This window comes from Rhincodon typus, chromosome 15 (genome assembly GCF_021869965.1).
Source record: "Rhincodon typus isolate 14 chromosome 15, sRhiTyp1.1, whole genome shotgun sequence".
Lineage (NCBI taxonomy): Eukaryota > Metazoa > Chordata > Chondrichthyes > Orectolobiformes > Rhincodontidae > Rhincodon > Rhincodon typus.
The window spans coordinates 18,655,307-18,674,395 of NC_063346.1; the positions used below are offsets into that span (position 1 = coordinate 18,655,307).

General features: G+C 39.9%; 1 protein-coding gene across 1 annotated transcript in view; it reads right to left on the bottom strand.

Annotated features, from left to right (window-relative positions):
* Positions 1-4,893: 4,893 nt before the first annotated feature.
* Positions 4,894-19,089, bottom strand: part of cdh13 (cadherin 13, H-cadherin (heart)) — a 1,009,596-nt gene continuing 995,400 nt past the window's right edge. Inside the window, exons 13-14 of the mRNA XM_048606112.1 lie at positions 14,395-14,610; positions 4,894-10,425 (exon numbers count right to left, since the gene is read on the bottom strand). Of these exons, the coding sequence (XP_048462069.1) occupies positions 10,418-10,425; positions 14,395-14,610 (224 nt within the window). The 3' untranslated portion in view covers positions 4,894-10,417. The remainder of the gene's footprint in view (positions 10,426-14,394; positions 14,611-19,089) is intronic.

Here is a 19,089-nt window from a genome sequence, read left to right on the forward strand (position 1 = left end):
TCGATAGTTTTATAACAACTTTAAACCACTTTGTGGAGAATTGCCAGATGGCTCGTTGAAAGAAGAGCTCAGGCAGGACTGCATTGTACAGGTCACAAAAGATTAAACCACTTGCTGATAATTGCACAATGTTCAGCGCCATTCCTGGCTCCTCAGATACTGCAGCAGTCCATGTGCATATGCAACAAGATCTGGACAACATTCAGGCATAGGATGATAAGTGATAAGTGACATTCTGTGAATTGATATCTCCTCTCTCACTACATTTGAGGAAGGAGCAGAGCTCAAAAAGTTAGTGTTTTCAAATAAACCTGTTGGACTATAACCTGGTGTCGTGTGATTTTTGACTTTGTCCAATCCAGTACGACACCAGTATGTGCACATTATACAAGCTTACCTGGCGCCAACCAAGAATTTAGCTATAATTTGCGGTCACAAACTTCATTATTTTATTAATTTGTAAAATCAGGGTTAGAGTCTCATCTTACTAGCACTATGTGCAGTTGAATCTCTTCTGCACTATTGAATTAACATATTTGTTTAAAATAAAATTAAAACAATGATGACATATTTAAGATAACCAGTCAGACTCATAATGAGGCTCATTTACACTTGGTAGAAGTGAAATAAATTTGTATGGAAATATTCATTCTCTGTAAACAAAAGGAATATGTTCAAACTTTATTTGAATTATCTGTTGCTTCTCCCATTATAACGACATGGCTAATTAGATTTGGTTTGTGAATCAATCAGCACCCATTAATTGTTGCAACTATTTGACATTTGGCATTCTTATATTTATCCTTTTTTTCTTTATTCATTCATTCATGGGATGAGGGCATCACTGGCCAGGCAGCATTTATTGTCCATCCCTAATTGCCCAGAGGGCAGTTAAAAGTCAACCACATGGCTGTGGGTCTGAAGTCACATGTAGGCCAGACCAGGTAAGGATGGCAGTTTCCTTCCTTAAAGGACATTGGTGAACCAGATGGGTTTTTCCGACAATCGGCAATGGATTCATGGTCATCGTTAGACACTTAATTCCAGATATTTTTATTGAATTCAAATTCCACCATCTGCCGTGGCAGGATTTGAACCCGGGCCCCCGGAACGTGAAGGGGAAAAACTGAGTTAACGTTTCGGATCCGGAGGAAGGGTCACCAGACCCAAAACGTTAACCCTATTTTTTCCTTCACAGATGCTGGCAGACCTGCTGAGCTTTTCCAGCAACTTTGTTTTTGTTGCTGTGTATGGGGTGATTTCATTGAGTTGCGTTTGGGTTTCAAATTTTAAACGAATCACTCCTCACCTGAGCCAAACCCATCACTTCTCATGGGTTAAATTTAACTCCCATGATTTCCAGATTCTCTATGATGCCAACTGAAATTATTGTTTACAGTTTCAAAGCAGCCTTTTCCATCTATTTCTTATATCTTCCTCAGTCTAGACAAGAATGAGTTTTGTGTATTGTACAAATAGCAAGTTTTTCTTCTCTTGTGCTCAGAGACAGTGGTTGCAGACACAATAGCTCTATTGCGCTAACAATCTTAGAGTTCTATGTAGCACGTGTCATGGAAATTGGGTTCAAGATAGCAGAGTTATATTGGAGCTTGAATGATTTTTTTTGTCCATTGATGGTGTAATTTTGATAATGGCATTACAAATCTGACAGCTGAATAGAGGGTGAGAGTTTAAAGAGTTTTCCACACGTTTTTTTCTATTCAGTGAGTCTGAATCCTTCATCCTAATGTTGAAAAATATAATTAAAAAAAAAGAATGGTGGATGCTGGAAATCAGAAATGAAATCAGAAATTGCTGGAAAAGCTCAATAAGTCTAGCAGCATATGTGGAGAAAAAGCAATGATCAAAGAAGGCTCTGAAGGTCACTGGACCCAAAATGTTAACTCTACTTTCTCCTCACAGATGCTGCCAGAGCTACTTAGTTTTTCCACGAATTTTTGAAAAAAGTAATATCAGCTTCTTTTTTCTCCAATAAAGAGCAATCTGATCTTCAGATGTAGGAAACCAATGTTTCTTGTTGAAGTATTTTTTTTTACAAACGTACAGATAAAGAGCCAAGATTTAGACACTCTAAGAATGCCACAAATTTGGCTGATTGATTCCCCCCAAGTGGCTGAGTTATTTTAATGAATCAATTTAATGATGTGCCCATAAAGATCAAAACACCCAGTGTGTTTTCTTTTGTAGATTTTGAATTCCACATTTCTCTTTATAATCAATCCACAAGTTCGTTTTTATTTAATAAATTATACCAAATTTGGTAAGCGTTTTCTTTTCGTCCCTAAAGCTGTCTTTAACTTACAACACATATTCTACTTAACAAAACAGGCAAAAATCCACAGATTCTGGAAGTCTTGAAGCAAAATCAGAAAATGCTGGAATGACTCAGTGGTCTGAAAACAGTGGTAGGGAGACCAAAAGTGGTTAGCAGGCTACATTTGGATTCTGGTTATTATACATTGGGTACATTTCCAGACCCTACCGGATACCCAATGCAATTTTGAACAAACAGACCAATTAGTGGCCCAGGTAGTACATTACAGTCCAATTAAGGATGGTGGGTGGACTCCCAGACTGCAGGGGCCAATGCGAGGTCCTCTGGGTCTTCAAGGCAGACTGACTCAATGACTCATCACCAGAGGTAGGACCTGCTGTGGCAGATGGGAGAGAGAGGGTGCCTCAAGATGGAACTGCCTCCCGATGTGTTTTTATGATTGTTCATACGGCTACAGCTTGCAGGAAACCCCTTTGCTCAAAGGTCAGCACCTGCGATTGTGGCTTATGGCTATGATAAGTGTGAGGTGGGAGCTTCCTGACTGTATGGAGTGCACAGTCACCTGATCCACTGTCTGCCAAATGGAGATCAATTCCGACTCTCAGCTGTGTTGCTGTCTCAACAGGGCAGTAGTCTATTTGGCCACTGGAAAATTCCAGTGTCTGCAAAATGACCTGAATAACCCCTTTAACTGATGGAAAGCATGTTGCTGTGGGCAGTTAGTCCCCACCCTTGATTCCGAATGGCCTGGAATCAGGAGGAACCACGGCCAGAGCCTGGTACATCTCAGGCAAATGAAAATTCTGCCCAGTGTTTCACGTCTGTGGTCTCTTATCAGAACTGGGAAAATTCGGAAAATTTTTGAGTGAATGAAAGGGCCCAGAGTGGGAAGAAGAAATCAAAAGGAAAGGTTTCTGGTAGAGTGTGTGGTACTACAGACTTCAGAATTTTAGTAATTGTTCATGGACTGAATGAATCAACGAAAGATACACTATTACATACAGCAATAACTCTGTCTGTTAAGGAACAAAGACAAGCTGTTACACAGAGACTAAAGCAATTAGCCATGTCTTGGTGAGATTACATAAACAAAACTGCTTTGATAACTGTCTGATAAACTGGGTGCTTTATTGTCACAAGGACAACTGATTGCCCTGCAGAAGAGTTTAAGGAGTTAATCACTGGAAAGCTGTGTCTTCGAACAGACACTTAAGGCCAAATGTAACAACAAACAAAGAAATTGCTTTTGATAAGGAAGCCAGCTGCAGACTCGCAGTAACTTGAATTAAAGGACTCTTAAAAAAAAATCATCAAATTTATCACCTCAGAGACCTTAGGATGAAAATCTATACAAGAATCGAACACTAGAACAACTCATTGCCAGAACTTTGAAGAACAAAGCTGCAAAAGGACTGAACCCTGGAGACTCCTCCCAGAGACAAATCACAGTTGGTTGAAAACCTGGCTAGATTTCACCATTCTTCAGGTAATAACTAAGTTAAGTCGCAGGCTTGTACTTACTTACTTGGGGTCTAATATTTGGTTGCTACATGCAATAAAGTTTGAACTATTATTTCAGAGCTTGATTGTCTGTGAGATTTCTTAATAAGTAGCTGAATTAAAGGTAACCTTGTGGTGGCATACCCACAACTGGTGGAGGGGCAGGAGAGGCTAACTGGCAACAGGTTTCATGACACAAGATCAATGGAAGTGGTAATGCAGCAAGTAGAGAAACTAACGATGGGCTGATTCTGGTAGGCAACAGGGTCTCTAGTGAGCAACAAGAACCCACAGCTGCACTTTGTTGGCAGCTGCCATTTATTTGGCAGTGACTTGATTAAGGAGGGTACTTCACCCCAAATGATGCCAGGACAATTAAAGAACTGGCAACTCAGTGCCAACAGGATTGATGACCACTGCTGAGGTTGTACATGGTGATTGATGGCACGTTGATGGTTATGTTGGGTATATCGAGTCTGGGGATTTTGGGCCAGGTGAGGAGGAGGGTGGGGCAATCAACAGCAGCATTTTTTTGGTGGGACTTGGGCATCACTGGCAAGGCCGGTCTTTATTGTCCATCTCAAATGACCCTTGGAATGATTGGCTTGCTAGATCATTTCATAGAGTAGTTAAGAGTCAATCCCATCGTTGTGGACCTGAAGTCATATAAAGCACACTTAATGAACCAGGTGGGTTTTTACAAGAATTGAAGATAGTTCCATGATTACCATTACAGAGAGTTGCTTTAAATTCTAGTTTTATTAATTGAATTTCAATCCATCAGCTGTCCCAGTGACATTTGAACCCTTTCCCCTACAGCATTAGCTTGACCCTCTGAACCACGAATTTAATGACCTAAAGGAGTCCTACCAAAGGGTTTAAAAATAAACAACCCCTCCACAAGCCACTTTGCTGGGAAGTTGCCACAGTTGCCAACTCTGAAGATGCAGAATCTTAAAGGTAATAAGCATAATAGGATAGCTGCAGTTAAAAAGTTACATTAACATGAATTACACAAGGGATTCTAAATTTGAGAGATTCAGGTAATAGAGGGGAAAATTACTTTGTTGAAATAAATTCAATGATTCCCAGAAGAATAAAATCCCAGACTTCCTTTATTTCAGCATCGCACAAATAAATACAAGTTCTTTTGTAATCACATCATGTTCATGAATGTAACATTTATTACAGCTAAGTAACAGCAAGCATTTCAGCAAATATGTTTTAATTAAGTAATCAACAGCACCTCTATCCAAATGGATCAATTTGGCGACAGAACCTTTTTTTTGAAGTTCAAACCATTAAAAACAAAGTGGTTAGTGTTGGTATGCTAGGTTCAGGGCAGCTGTGTTTAACCCTTAAAACTTAGAGAAAAAAATATATATAATTTTTTAATAACAAAATCTCATTTAATATGTGCATCTGAAACATAATGTGCATCAGTTTGCATTTGTACATTCACCAATAAAGATACCAAGATTCATTTCACAAGTAACATTTAATAAGAGGAACTATAATTAATAAAGTACTACAGTATTTTGAACTCCTAGAGTGCCACATCATGTTATATGCCCTGATTGTTTAAATAGTTAATACATGTCCTTTTAAAACATCACTACAGTTTGCTAAAATGCTCTCTAAGGGATTGTCTGAAATGTTTTTGCTTTCCCCGATGCTCAGAGTTTAATGTACTGCAGATTTAAGGCAGTTTAAAGCATGGTTATTTGTAATTCATTCTTAGTAATAAGCCATACCATATCTTCCATTAACAGTCTGTATAGAAAATTAACTTCTGGAACACCGAGTGTTTTTTCATAAGCCTTTTAGTCTCCCTAATTCTCAATGGAAGTAAAAAGCAGCGTTTAAGATAAATAGTACATGCAAAGCAACAGTGTAAAGGAAAGAACAGAAGACTTTCTTTTTCAAAATCAGGGAATATTATTTTTAAAATGTACTTCTTTGTGGTCAAGGTGAAGGAAATTTGTTTGATTTTTAGAATATTTTTAAAATTTCACGCCATCAGATCAACAACAAGCGTTACCAAGGATGAAAAATGCGCAAAATACTGAATAAGTGATTCTGATGGAACCTCGTTGACCTGAAACATTAACTCTGTTTTTCTTCACAGATGCTGCCTGAAATGCTGAATATTTCCAGTATTTTCTTTTCTGTTTCTATGTCAGATTTTCAGTATAAGCTTCTTTTCTATTACCAAGTATGGTGTGATTAGATGTAAAGTCTCATGTATAAGGGCCCAATAGCAACTACAGCAGTTTACTGTTCCTTTTCGTTAACAGTAATTTTTGTTGCCTTCCTGTGAGAAGCTGTCAAACTTTTTTGCTAGCCTGAGCCAAATTGCGAAATGTTTCGTGATGTGTGCTCGAGCCTACACTGGAAAGTGGACGAGAACTGTTCGTCCTCATTATACATAGGAGCCTTAGTGTCAGGAAAATACGAGAGCTTCTATCCCATCAGTCTGGTGCAAATTGAACTTGGGTTTTGGAATTTAAAGCACGTATCTAATTAATAGAGTTAAGAATTTTGCATGTGGGCCTGATTTCAATGCTACGTAAGGTTTTTGAGTGAGTTAAAATCTCAACCAGAGTGTGGGAATATCTTTGGACTTATGCAAAGTTATAAATATATCTTCAAGAAATTAGGATAGACATTTTCTTCCCGTAGTAACTCTCATTATCTTTGCATAAGTTAACATCTAGACATCCATTCTATGGAATGTATGTTTGGGCCTTCCCAGAGAAGAACAGAGTTACTGTTTCACGCCTGTCCTGTCTACTAGAAGTCATGAGTTTTGATGGAAAGTCACAGATCTGATATGGTAACTCAGTGGCACATTATAGGCTGTATTTTCTCAGTTACATAGTAATCCTGAAATTGGCTTCAGCTCTGGATTGGAAACTAGGAAGTGAGATGACTGATGCAATTTTCCCTGGTGTCTAAATATAAAGCTGCCACTGGGAGCCCTGTCCATTAAGAGGTTGGGCAGAAAGTGGATTCCAGGTAGAGGATTTCCACTGCTGTCAGGGCTGCAACACACTGGGATAAATGGGCACTGCTAAGACTGCTAGGCCAGACTAAAACTGCCACCAAAGTATATCATGTTATAGGCATCTACCTGCAGAGATGGCAACAAACAATGAAGCCTGAAACCAGTAGGATCATTGGATGTGTAGGAAACTCCACCCCAGGCATACAGACAAGTTGGCAGACAGCCTTTGATTCCTGCGGTAATGCTATTGGGGCATGCAGATTCTAGCTCCAATGGCCATGTGGCTTACTACTGGGTGGTCACTTCAATTGAGCTGGCAGCCTCTACACTTGGCAGGGGCCACTCCATTAGCGAGAAACTACCAGTGTCATTGCAAAATGGCCCCTAAGTGTGGCCTCTGTTGGTTTCATGAATTGGAGCTGACAGCCGAGCTTGTTCCAAGCCTACCCCTGAGAAAACAACAGAGAGACAATCTGACACAACTTTCCCTCTAATGTCCTGACACTGCCCCAATACAGCTTCCACTATCTCCATGAGGCTGGCAAAATACAGCAAATTAACTTCCAGATCATGCGGATGCTACCAGTAAGGGATAGACCTAATTTCCACAAATCACAAATAAACAAGCCCTTAACCCTATTTACCCAATATACAAACACAGTATTGTCAGAACGTCTGATGCCACCTCTATGCAGATGCAATTATTTGTTATATTTTCTGTGGTAACTACATTTATTAATTTACTGTTGTTCCTTCAGTTTCCAAATTGTACTGTTATGTTACATGTTCAGGTTGTTACATTATTTGTTTTGCATGTGGATTTCAACTTTGTACCAATCTTATAGGAGTTGAGGGTCATAAATGTATTATTTCTGTTTTGTTCTGAGGTACATGGAGTTTAGTGGCAATTTAACACACTGCAGGGTAGCTTTTGTGACAGTGTGAAATGACTGATGGCAAGTCAACGTTCCATGCTTTATCTCTCCTCATTGTATTTCCACTGACATGAATGGAAATAAAAATCAGGAGAGCTGTAAAACAGGTTGTCATTTCATACTGTTAAACAAGGTCAAAATCACCTTTCAGTCTTCCCACACTGCAAGGGTATTAAAGAGCTAGAGTCCCAGTACTGACTTCATTTCATTGGGTGATTAAAACAGTGGAACTTGCCGACTTAATTTTACCAAAAGAAGAAGAATTTTGTGCTCATTTTCAATTTCAGCAGAAGATTAAATTAACCTCAGTTCATTGGTGATCTTGATGGCTGTCAATAACAAATATCTTCTAATACTGATTCATAGACCATATTCAAAATCTCATCTCTTAATACTGAAGTTGATATCTTAGTTTAATTGTTGTAATTATTCTCCACTCTAATGTTTGATATTATTTAAATTGCTAATTGGCTCACAACAGTAGTAATTATCCTGAAGACTAGGACTCGAGTTAATTTTTGTAGAAAACCACATAATATCGAATATCATAGAACAATAAGGATAAAAGAAAGATATTTTGTCGCTAAGGAGACTTTAAAAACAATTTAAAGAAATTGGACACTCTCCATCTTTCAGAAGACATTGAATTACCAGAACAAAAGCAGGGTTACATATGGTTATAAATCAGGAAGCCCGATTGGAAAGGAACATTGTTTATCGTTGAACACCAAAATAAAGCCACAAATTGTGGTATGCAAAGGCTAGTCTCAGGCCGGGACAGACAGTTCTGTAAGCCATCCCTGGGTCTGTTTTAGTTTTTTTCCCCTCCTACTGGTTCTGCTTTATAAAAGACTCAGGTGATGAGTTCTACTTGGGCAGGCCGAAAGGAACTCGCACTCAACAAGCTTCACAAGGTGGTTAATTAGTGATTCCCTCTGGGCTTCTGGTGGTTACCACACACATATATTTACTCCATTTAAAAGGAATCTAATATAAGGCTGTTTCTTAACCCAAAATAGTAAATGGTTTGCCGTTAATGAAGACATAACTATCTCTTGATGTAAAATGTGGAATAACTGAAAGAAAGAAGAGATGTGCACATCTATAAGCAATTTAACTATAACTTTCCATGTATCTAAAATTTCTTCCTTTCTTTGGACCATGCAAATTGAAAAGGGAGCTTTTAAAACTATTTGTTTTTGGTTATGCTTCCAGCAGCAATAGTTTGTTTTTTACTTAAGTTCGCTAGAGAATTGCATTACAGCTGTACCTTTCATGTGAGGTATGGCTATTGTGCAGACTTGTGGTGAAGTAAAGGTGGCAAACATTTTGCGGGCCTGCGAGCTGGATTTGATGGACAGTACGTAAATTAACGATGTGAATGCAACAGGCCATTGATAGGTAACATCTTTATGACAGACAGGGAAAAGGCATGGGAGACTACTGGGCACGTTGCAATGAGTTGCAACCTGCAGATTTCCAAAATATTGTCTGAAAAATAGTTACCATAACACCAAGACTAACAGCCAATGATCCTCTAAGAGACCCCTGCAGTCCTTATGCTTGCGTTCATGTGATGTCAAATTGAAGGAATAGGCAGATGGTTGTAATTTTCCTTATTGAGCATTGATATAACTATTTGTCGTCATTACTCAAAATGTAAAGCTACAAGATATTTAATGTGAAAATTTCTGTATTGTGATTTCCATCTGGACTATATCACAAGCCTCATCGTGACACAGAACCAAACCGGTTTAAGACAGCACTGAGCCAAATACTTTTAATTTGTATCAAAGATCCAAATCACAAATTAGCATGGCAACATTGCAACTACTCTGACAAAACTGCCCACAACACTTTTCTCAGCAGAATCTATATTTATGTCATCTGGATATTTAGCTCTCATTAGTCTTGAGTTATTCGAGAATAAAGCACATTGTCCTTTGCTCGCCCTTTTCTTGGTATTTAAGTTCATTAATTTGAAGCTGTGCAGACTTTTGATTAAATGTGGTTAGTGATGGCACAGGCTCATAATCTTAACACAATATGTGGTACTGTCCTGTATGTGGCAGTGTAGAGGTTACTGAATCTAATTCTGCCTAAAAATACTGCTTGAAAAGAAAAGAAAACGGGAAACAAAAGCATGTACAGCAATATTTACCACTTACGCACAATCTATGTTTAACTTCCTTGACACACAGATAGAACAATTTGTCTTAAAACTTCCTTGACACACAGAGAACAATTTGCCTTACAAGAATCAACAGCATGTCTTACTTAGCTTCCAAATAGTGTCTCCTGTAGAAAATGTTTTGCTTTGACAAAATATCCTTCTTTTCAATGCCATTACAATTAAAATATTCTGGAGCAGAGCATTGGGTTAATTGTGTATTCTGTCCTCAAGTCCTCTGCATAGTTGTTCAGTCTAACTTCAAAGTAAAGCAACGTCAACACTTGCTCATAGAGGTGGAACCCATTAGTGGAAGCTAGTAAGGTCAGAGGCTGTCACTGACCGTAGCACAGTTTGATAGACTAGTGAAGGTACAAATTAAAGCGTGCTTGGAGCAAGGAGGTCTAGAACTTGAGCAACTGTAAATCCTGTAAACTCTTCGGATTTGGCTTTTTTTTTCCTTCTTGTTGCCGCAGCAACTCAGTAGGCAGCACCAACATCAGCACTTGTTACAGGCCTGGAAAAAAGAAATTATTGATTATTAATGGGTTTGCTGTCATACAACCACAAAGCGAATGGACTCCCTCCCATCATATTGTTCACGTGTGAATTATGTTTTGTAATGTCTTATTACCATTATGGTATATATTATATAAAAATGTTGTATGCATATATACACACATACATATGTGTAAATAAATTTTACATATAAATGCATGTGAATGTTCTAAATATATTCTAATTACCCTTAGGATCATCGATGGCACATTTAACTTTTGTCTGTTCCAACTTTCAGTATCATAGTGGGACTTACAAACAGCAACAAAGGTGAATATAGCTTCCCAATGCATTTATTTATTATAAGTGCACTTAGCAGTAAGTTTGCCTTTTGAAAACAATGGCCATAGAAGCGGATAGTTTCTAATCAATAGACATTAATTCCACATAAACAGCTAAACTGCATATCTCAGCTCAAAAGTACCAATCTATTGCCCATCCTGGTTCTTACAATAGAGTCAATAAATGTGGAGCTGGAAAAGCACAGCAGGTCAGACAGCATCTGAAGAGCAGGAAAGTCAACGTTTTGGGCCGAAGCCTTTCACGAGTCCTGAAGAAGGATTTTGGCCCGAAACGTTGACTGTCCTGCTCCTCAGACGCTGTCTGACCTGCTGTGTTTTTCCTGCTCCACATTTATTGATTCTAGCTTCCAGCATCTGCAGTCCTTACTGTCTCCTGGTTCTTACATTATATAGGTCCAACAGAAACATTCCTTTTGGACACATTTGCTAAATAAATGTGAATTAAAGTACAAAAGAAAACTACCACAGTTTGCTTCTTAACTTGGAGGTGAAAATATGAAGCAAAAATAACGTGAAGGGTTAACTAATTAAGTTCAGCCATTGTTAATTAATGACATTACAGACAATTCTAAGCTAAACACCACGTAATTGTATCAATAAGTACATTTTCAGATGATCACCGCAGGCACCATGGTATAATGTGATGGTGATCCACTGAAACCATCAGGATGCCTTGGGTAGATTCACTGCCACTATTCCTTTTTCTTAATATCAGTCTAAGTTACTGATACTAAATGAGGAAGGATATCCAAACAAAGTCTTAGGCTCACTCTTGATAAAAAGAATCAGTTCTTATATATTACTTAATAACTAATACATTACATCAGAATTCCAAGGTAGTTTTTTGAGGCTGTCAGGCTCGAGGCGAGAGTATTATGCATTAATGCTTCTGAAGCAATTTGGTCCGTTACTTAGACAAATGAACAAACTATATGTCTTGTTAATTGCTCCCAAGAATTGTCCGTTATACCCTGATAGATGGAGCTCATCTTGTGACTCAACTGACCATTTCAGGTACCAACTATCCAAGAGAACAATACTCCATTTACTGAAGATAATAATTTATATTTATACTGCATCTTTAATTTGATGCAGCATTGCTATGTCTTTCATGGGAGGAATGTAAAACAAAATGATTGAGTCCCATGAAGGTATATTCATTTCTGTGGCAAAATCTTAAACCGGTAGGTTTTGCAAAATGTCTTTAAGAAGGAAAACAAGGAGGGGAAGCAGAGAGGTAGGGAAGATATTCCAGACCTTGGAGGCTTGACAACTGAAGCCATGGTGACCAATTGTAGAGTTGTTATAATTGGAAATGCACAAGAGATGAGATTCAGAGGGGTGCAGATATCTCGAAGGGTTCTAAGGGTGGAGAAGTTTACAGGCATAGGGAGGGGCATGGTCCTGATGAGAATTGAAAGCAAAGATGAGAATTTTAAAGTCAAGGTATTATTTGACCAGGAGCCAATGTTCAGAGAGGTGATAATTTGCAGCAAGTAAGCAACCCTCAAGACGTGAGCAATAGAGCTCTAATAACCTCAAGTCAAAGTACTTCACAGGAGTACTATATAAACAAGAATCAATGCCATATCACATCAAGTGATATCAGGGCAGATAGTAAACATCTTGGTTAAAGTCATGGAGTTAAAGAGAGTATAAATGAAAGAAACAGGTAGAGAGGCAAAGAAATTTAGGGAGGCTATATACTACAGATTAGAATTAATCTGATTAATAACTATAATTTTAAAAAAATTAAAACTGACCAGACAATGTTTAAAAGAACAAATTGGCTTAATATTGAAATGTAACAGAAAGGTTTAACAATTAATTTCATAATACAATAAAGATATAGGACCTTACGATTTAATAAAAAGGTATATGTAAAGTGTGCACAAGTTCACTTTTAATTCATTGTTTAATTTTCAGTTTTAAAATGTTATAGTGGCTTGTACCAATATGTATCAGGCAACAGATGAAATCTTAACGTACTTCAGGTAATTTCAAATGGTATGTGCACATAAAGTAAAACAGTAAAATCAAACTGCAATAAGGGAGGTACATTATGAACACTGAAATACATCTGGACGAACATGACATCTATAAATGAAGGTCAGATCTATCGTGTTTGTTAAACTTTTTCTCAGATTTGACAAAATGAAAGATCTTTCACGTCGATTTTTTGCTGATATCAGCTTGTGGCAGCAGACACTACAAATAGCTATAATGCCTTAGGCAAGATTAGGAATGAAAAAGTCAACTAAGGTTCCTGCTTCTGAATGCAATCCAATAATCACTGTGTAAGTGGCCAATGGTACACCAATGATCAGAGGTGGAGGTGCGGGAGACGGGGGGGATTGGAGATAAACCAGCTCAATAAGGCCATTCATCCAGAATTCATTGGGTGACTTGCAGGTGCCATAATAAAGAAATAAATTAATATTGATCTAAAAAAATTGGGTTCATTAAGGACAGCCAGAATAGATTTTTAAAAAAGAGGTAATATCTGGTGAATTTATTTCAACTCTTTGGTGATATAATGGAGTGCGTCAATGAAACTTATGAAGCTGATGTTTCGCGTAACAAATTTTAAAAGGCATTGATTCATACAAGAAGATAGGAACAGGATAGCCTATTCAGCCCCTTCAATCTGTTTTGCCATTAAATTCAGTTAGATGGTATAGAGGAGACATGTCGATAAAATTAAGGCATATATTATTAAAGTACATATGGAAGCACATGGTAGCAATTTGGTAAAAGGACTTGTGGCTGATGTACAGTTGAGTTTGGTCAACATGCCATCTAACGAGTGTTTTTAAAAAGAGCAGTCAAGATCAATACCAGTAGAAACTGTGCTGCCTCACAGTGCCAGGGACCTGGAATCGATTCCACTCTCAGGTGTTTGCCTGTGTGGAGCTTGCACTTTGTCTGGGCGCTCCAGTTTCCTCCCACAGTCCAAATATGTGCAGGTTAGGTGGATTAGCCTTGGTTAATGCAGGGTTATGGGGAAAGGGTAGTGGGGTGGGTCTGTATGGGATACTCCGAGGGTTGGTGTAGACTCCTTGGGCCGAATGGCCTCTTCCAGACTGTAGGGATTCTATGAATGCAGACATGGGAGGGGTAAGAACTTCTTGTAACATGCATGCAACGTTAAAGACCAGGCATAATTGCTATTTTGCCCTCCCTGACCACCTACCATTCCCCCCAGTTGTTGATTTCCTCCGTGCCCCCCCAAAGTCACTGCTTCCTCCATCTTCTGACTAGTGCTGCCACACCTCCCAGGAACCTATTTTGAAACTCGCTGTTGATAAAATGGCAGCCTGAAATTGAACCTTCCTTTGCTATCAAGGTAATGTCCAGCAGGTGTGTGCAGCTTGCTGGTTCATAAATGAGGAATCACGGCTCAATATTGAGTGGGCTATAATCCTACCCTTTCCTGCACAGGGACCATTCTTGGGAGGCAAGTTAAGTAGACAGTCAATCTCGAGGCACTTCCTTCAAATTATCTCTGGAAACCAGTTAAAATATCGCCACTGTAAGAGTCCTTATATTTTGGGTAAAGTTTACATTGGTTGAATAGGGATGCAATTATTTAGCTGCTGACAGTGTCATGCAAGTTACCAACTCACAGATCAACGTGATGATAGAGGCCAGGAGGAGCATGACGCTGATGTGGAGAGAGTTGGCTGAGCTGCAGTCCATTTTGTTCTTCTTGCAGGAGCAGACTTGCACCAGAACATCTGTACTGTTAGTCAGTGGGGGATTTCCCCCATCTGTCACTACAATTGGCAAAATGTAGTTTGCTCTTTTCAGTGTCTGCAGGAGTCTGAGTTGAGCATGGGTACCTAAAAGAACAAATCAAAAGTGTGAATTTTATTCTCAATATATAACAGTCATTTTCTTTCCATCAAGATAAGAGCAATCAACATGAGCAAATGAATCACGTTTAAGTGAAGGAATGGGTGACACAGCCAATTGTGCATTTTATCATATTGATCACATTCAGGATGACCGCTAATTTGCTGATGCTAAAGAAACATAATTAGCTCAATTTTGGGATCACAAATTACAAAAGAAATTGATTTTTCAAGTATCGGCTGAAGTTGAAAATCTGAAAAATGTTTTATTGCATCTAATAAGTCATTTGTAAAAATAAAATTTTAAATATTCTAGAAAATTAATTCCTGTTGTCTATAAACTCAAGTCATCCTCACTCAATAGGTTTTAAAGACACTGCAAACATAGCTGGAGTTGATATAGTACACTTACTAAAGAGAAAATATTCCTGAAAATCCTACGGTCTTTAGCAAAGTAGTCTTTCTTTAAGTGAGATAATAAGAACTGCCGATGCTAGAGTCAGAGATAACACAGTGTGGAGCTGGAGGAACACAGCAGCCAGGCAGCATCAGAGGAGCAGGAAAGTTGACGTTTCAGGTAGGGACCCTTCTTCAGAAATAAGGGAGGGGGAAGAGAGCTCTAAAATAAATAGAGAGAGGAGGGGTGGGGCTGGGGAAGATAGGTGGGATGGTGATAGGTGAGTGCAGGTAGGCAGTGGTGGGGATTGGTCAGTGAGCTGGGAGAAGCGGATAGGTGGGAGAGAAGATGGACAGGTTGTGTCAGGTCAAGGAGGCGGGGATGAGAGGGAGGGTTGGTCATGGGATGAGGCTGGGGGTGGGGAGATTTTGAAACTGGTAAAGTCCACATTGAGAGCATTGGGTTGTAGGCTCCCAAGATGGAATATGAGGTGCTGCTCCTCCAGTTTCCAGGTGCCATCATTGTGACACTGGAGGAGGCCCAGGATGGCCATGTTGCCCAGGGAGTGGGAGTGGGAGTGGGAGTTGAAATGGGTTGCGACTGGAAGGTGTTGTCGTTTGTTGCGAACAGAGCGCAGGTGTCTACAAAGTAGTCTCCAAGCCTCCGTTTGGTCTCACTGGTGTAGAGGCGGCCACATCGGGAGCAGTGGATGCAGTAGACCACATTAGTGGATGTACAGGTGAACATCTATCTGATATGGAAGGTTTTTTTGGTTCCTTAGATGGAGGTGAGGGGGGAGGTGTAGGGGCAGGTGTAGCACTTCCTACAGTTGCGGGAAAAGGTGACGGGGTTGGTGGGGCCAGTGGGGAGTGTGGAAAGGATGAGGAAGTCGTGGAGAGAGTGGCCCCTACAGAAGGCAGATAAGGGCGGGGAGAGAAATATATCTTTGGTTGTGGGGTCACATTGCAGGTGGCGGAAGTGGCGGAGAATGATACGTTGAATACAGAAGTTAGTGGGGTGATACATGAAGACAAGGGGGATTCTGTCCTGGTTTTTGTTGCGGGGAGGGGATGTGAGGGCTGAGATGCAGAAAATGCATTAGATGCGGTCAAGAGCATTTTCAACCACTGAAGGGGGGGTATGTTGCAGTCCTTGAAATAAGAGGACATCTGGGACGTTCAGGAGAGGAACGCCCCATCTTGGGAGCAGACGCAGCGGAATTGGGAGCAGGGGATCGTATTCTTGCAGGAAGGTGGGAGAGAGGATATGTATTCTAGGTAGCTATGGGAGTCGGTAGGCTTGAAATAGTTATCGGTTTCGAGGCGGTCACGAGAGATGGAGACAGAGAGGTTCAGGAAGGAGAGAGAAGTATCAGATACCATCAGATACTGCTTGGCCTGCTTTCTTTAAGTGATCCAATTTTCCCAGCTATTAGAATTAACTGAACTTATATGTGAATAAGTTGTGCTCTTGCAATAAGCCAGAGAGAAATGTATGTCACTGATGTTGCTTCATCAAAGAATACAGGGGACATGATAGTATATTTAGAAGTACATTAATTGAAAATGGGAAAATTTCTCTCAAAGTGTTTTGCTGAGTGAGAGTTTTGGCACCCAAACAGTCATGGCTCACACTGACTTTTTCCACACAATCTTCTGATCTTCATTTTGTTAATTAAGCATCTAGGCTCTTTAGCACCTTTATCATGCAATCACAAGGCAGGAGAAGCAGAAGAGCTCATCACTGCCAGGATCTTTCAGCATTCATGCCACTGATACCATATGTAAAGCCCTTCTGCACACAGGTCAGATGCTGCAAGTCAGGAACTAGCTCTCGCACTGTTACTGTGCATTGTTATACTGGCCCTCACACTGTTATTGTGCATTGTTATCCATGACAGTACAGCCCAGGAAGAGAAGATAGCAGCTCAGGTCAATGCTGTGACTCATGTTAAATGGAATGCACAGAGGTGGAGGAAAAGGTTAATGATCTCTCTGCACTACAATGGTAAATGCCTTCTGCTCTCGGCTACCTCACATTCACGGGTCGCCACCTATACTGTTGCACACACCTCTCACCAAGGCTGATAGGCAATACTGTTAACTATTGCATGCCTTTTGTCCACTCAATGATTCTCACCCACCTCATCCTCCAAACTACTAACCCTTCCTTATTCCTTGCAATTCCTACTCCCAATTCCTGGAGGTACCTGACGACTTCTCCTCTCTTGCATCTCCACTAACTGCTTTCTATCCACTTTCATCACATGCAGTCTCTACCTTTGTCCCAGTGCAGGAAACATTGGCCACATCCTAGACTGAAGGCTCCACAGCAGCCAGTATTCTCTGGGCTTGTTGTACTTGGCATAGAACTGACCATGGTCCACAGTCTGCAAGGACATGGATCCCTAGGCTTTAGCAGAACCCAGTGTCTGACTGATTGTGGCCAAACCCCAGACTGGAATCTGTTGAGGCCTTTGGCTCAGTGTGACAGAACCCCCTGACTGACCATAATCCTCGTGACCCAACTAAGGGCCAATCCACTTTGACTTTCAGATATAGCCATCTGATTGAAGCACATGCAGTGAGTTGGTTGAAGAAGCTGCTGGCACATGTCGTAGGTGTGACATTGATGTAGTACGGTGACATACAACAACACATACATCCCCTTGACTCTTCAATGTTTCTCATCACGGTAAGTCTGCTTGCCTCTCTGCACACAAAAACAATGCATGCCACAGAGGCTGCCAGTGCCCAAGTAAGTGCAAGATGACTGGGCACTAAGAAATGAAGGTAAGATCAATAAACTCCATCCTATGTAGATGCAGCAGATGCATGTACTCTGGCATGCAAAGCAACCTGACAAGTCACAGCTCCAACGTGAAGTACTGAAGAGCTGAAATGGTGAGAGTGTTGGTCTGAGCACAAGCACAGTGATGTGATGAGACTGGTGGCTTGCTGATACCAACTTGTCTGGCTGAATGGTGAGGAGGATAGTGGCCACGGAAATATGGAGGAATGTTATGGGGTAGACACAGCTGAATGATGGCCTGGACAGGCCTCTGGCAAGGTGCAGCCACCAGCAATGTGCGCTGACTTCCATTTCAGGATTGGCATGCTTAATCGGGGAAGGAGGAGTATGTGAAATAATGTAGAAATAAGACGAATTGGATTATTAACAAGAGGCAAATACCAGCCCCCTCGAAACACAAGATTTGTAAGATTCTGTATATAGCTTAAGGGGAAAATCACAACATTTCTTTTGACATTAGGATTCTGATTTTTTTTTCAATCACGCTGTTTTCCCAGCTTTCTTGCCATTGGCCACACCACACCAGGGAACGAAAAATTCCGCCCATTATCTTTTTTCTCTGGCTTACAAGCTTGATTTTACGAGAACTCTATTAGAACTGTCTCAAACCCTGCAGTAAAATAATCTTAAATCTAAACACTAATTGGCACTAATTTTGGCAGTCTCATTGAAACAGCCCATAAAGAAAGAAATTCTCAGTGCTACAGCACAGAACCCTTCAGATGCTGAAGACAAGGCATATTGAATGGTATATTTTATCAAATTGTTAATTCTTTTAAGGATTTTGTTAGCCATAGTCTATTGATGAAATCTGCTATTATTGGGCAGAGTGAAAGGAATATTTACAGAGCTGTCCCTAATGTACAATAATTGTTTCAAAGCACCTGGTGGTGAGTGAAGAAACCAAATGTAGAGCCAAAAATGAGGTTTGAAAGTGTGAAGAAATCATGCTCAAAAAGCTTGGTTTTAAGAAAGATCTTAAAGGAGGAAAGGGAAGTGGAGAAATTGAAGGACTTTGTGATGAAATTCCAAGACAGGTACAAACATGCTTAATTTGATTAAATAGATAATATAATTCATCTACGTCAGCATAGCCTTTTGAAAGGGAAATTAGGTTCAACAAATCTACCAATCAGTTCTTTGAGGATTTAAATAACTGGTGGATCTAGTATATTTGGATTTTTAAAAGGCATAACAAAATTCCATACAAAAGGATGTTGTACAAATAGGATTCGTGGGTTGGGGACAACATTTAGAGA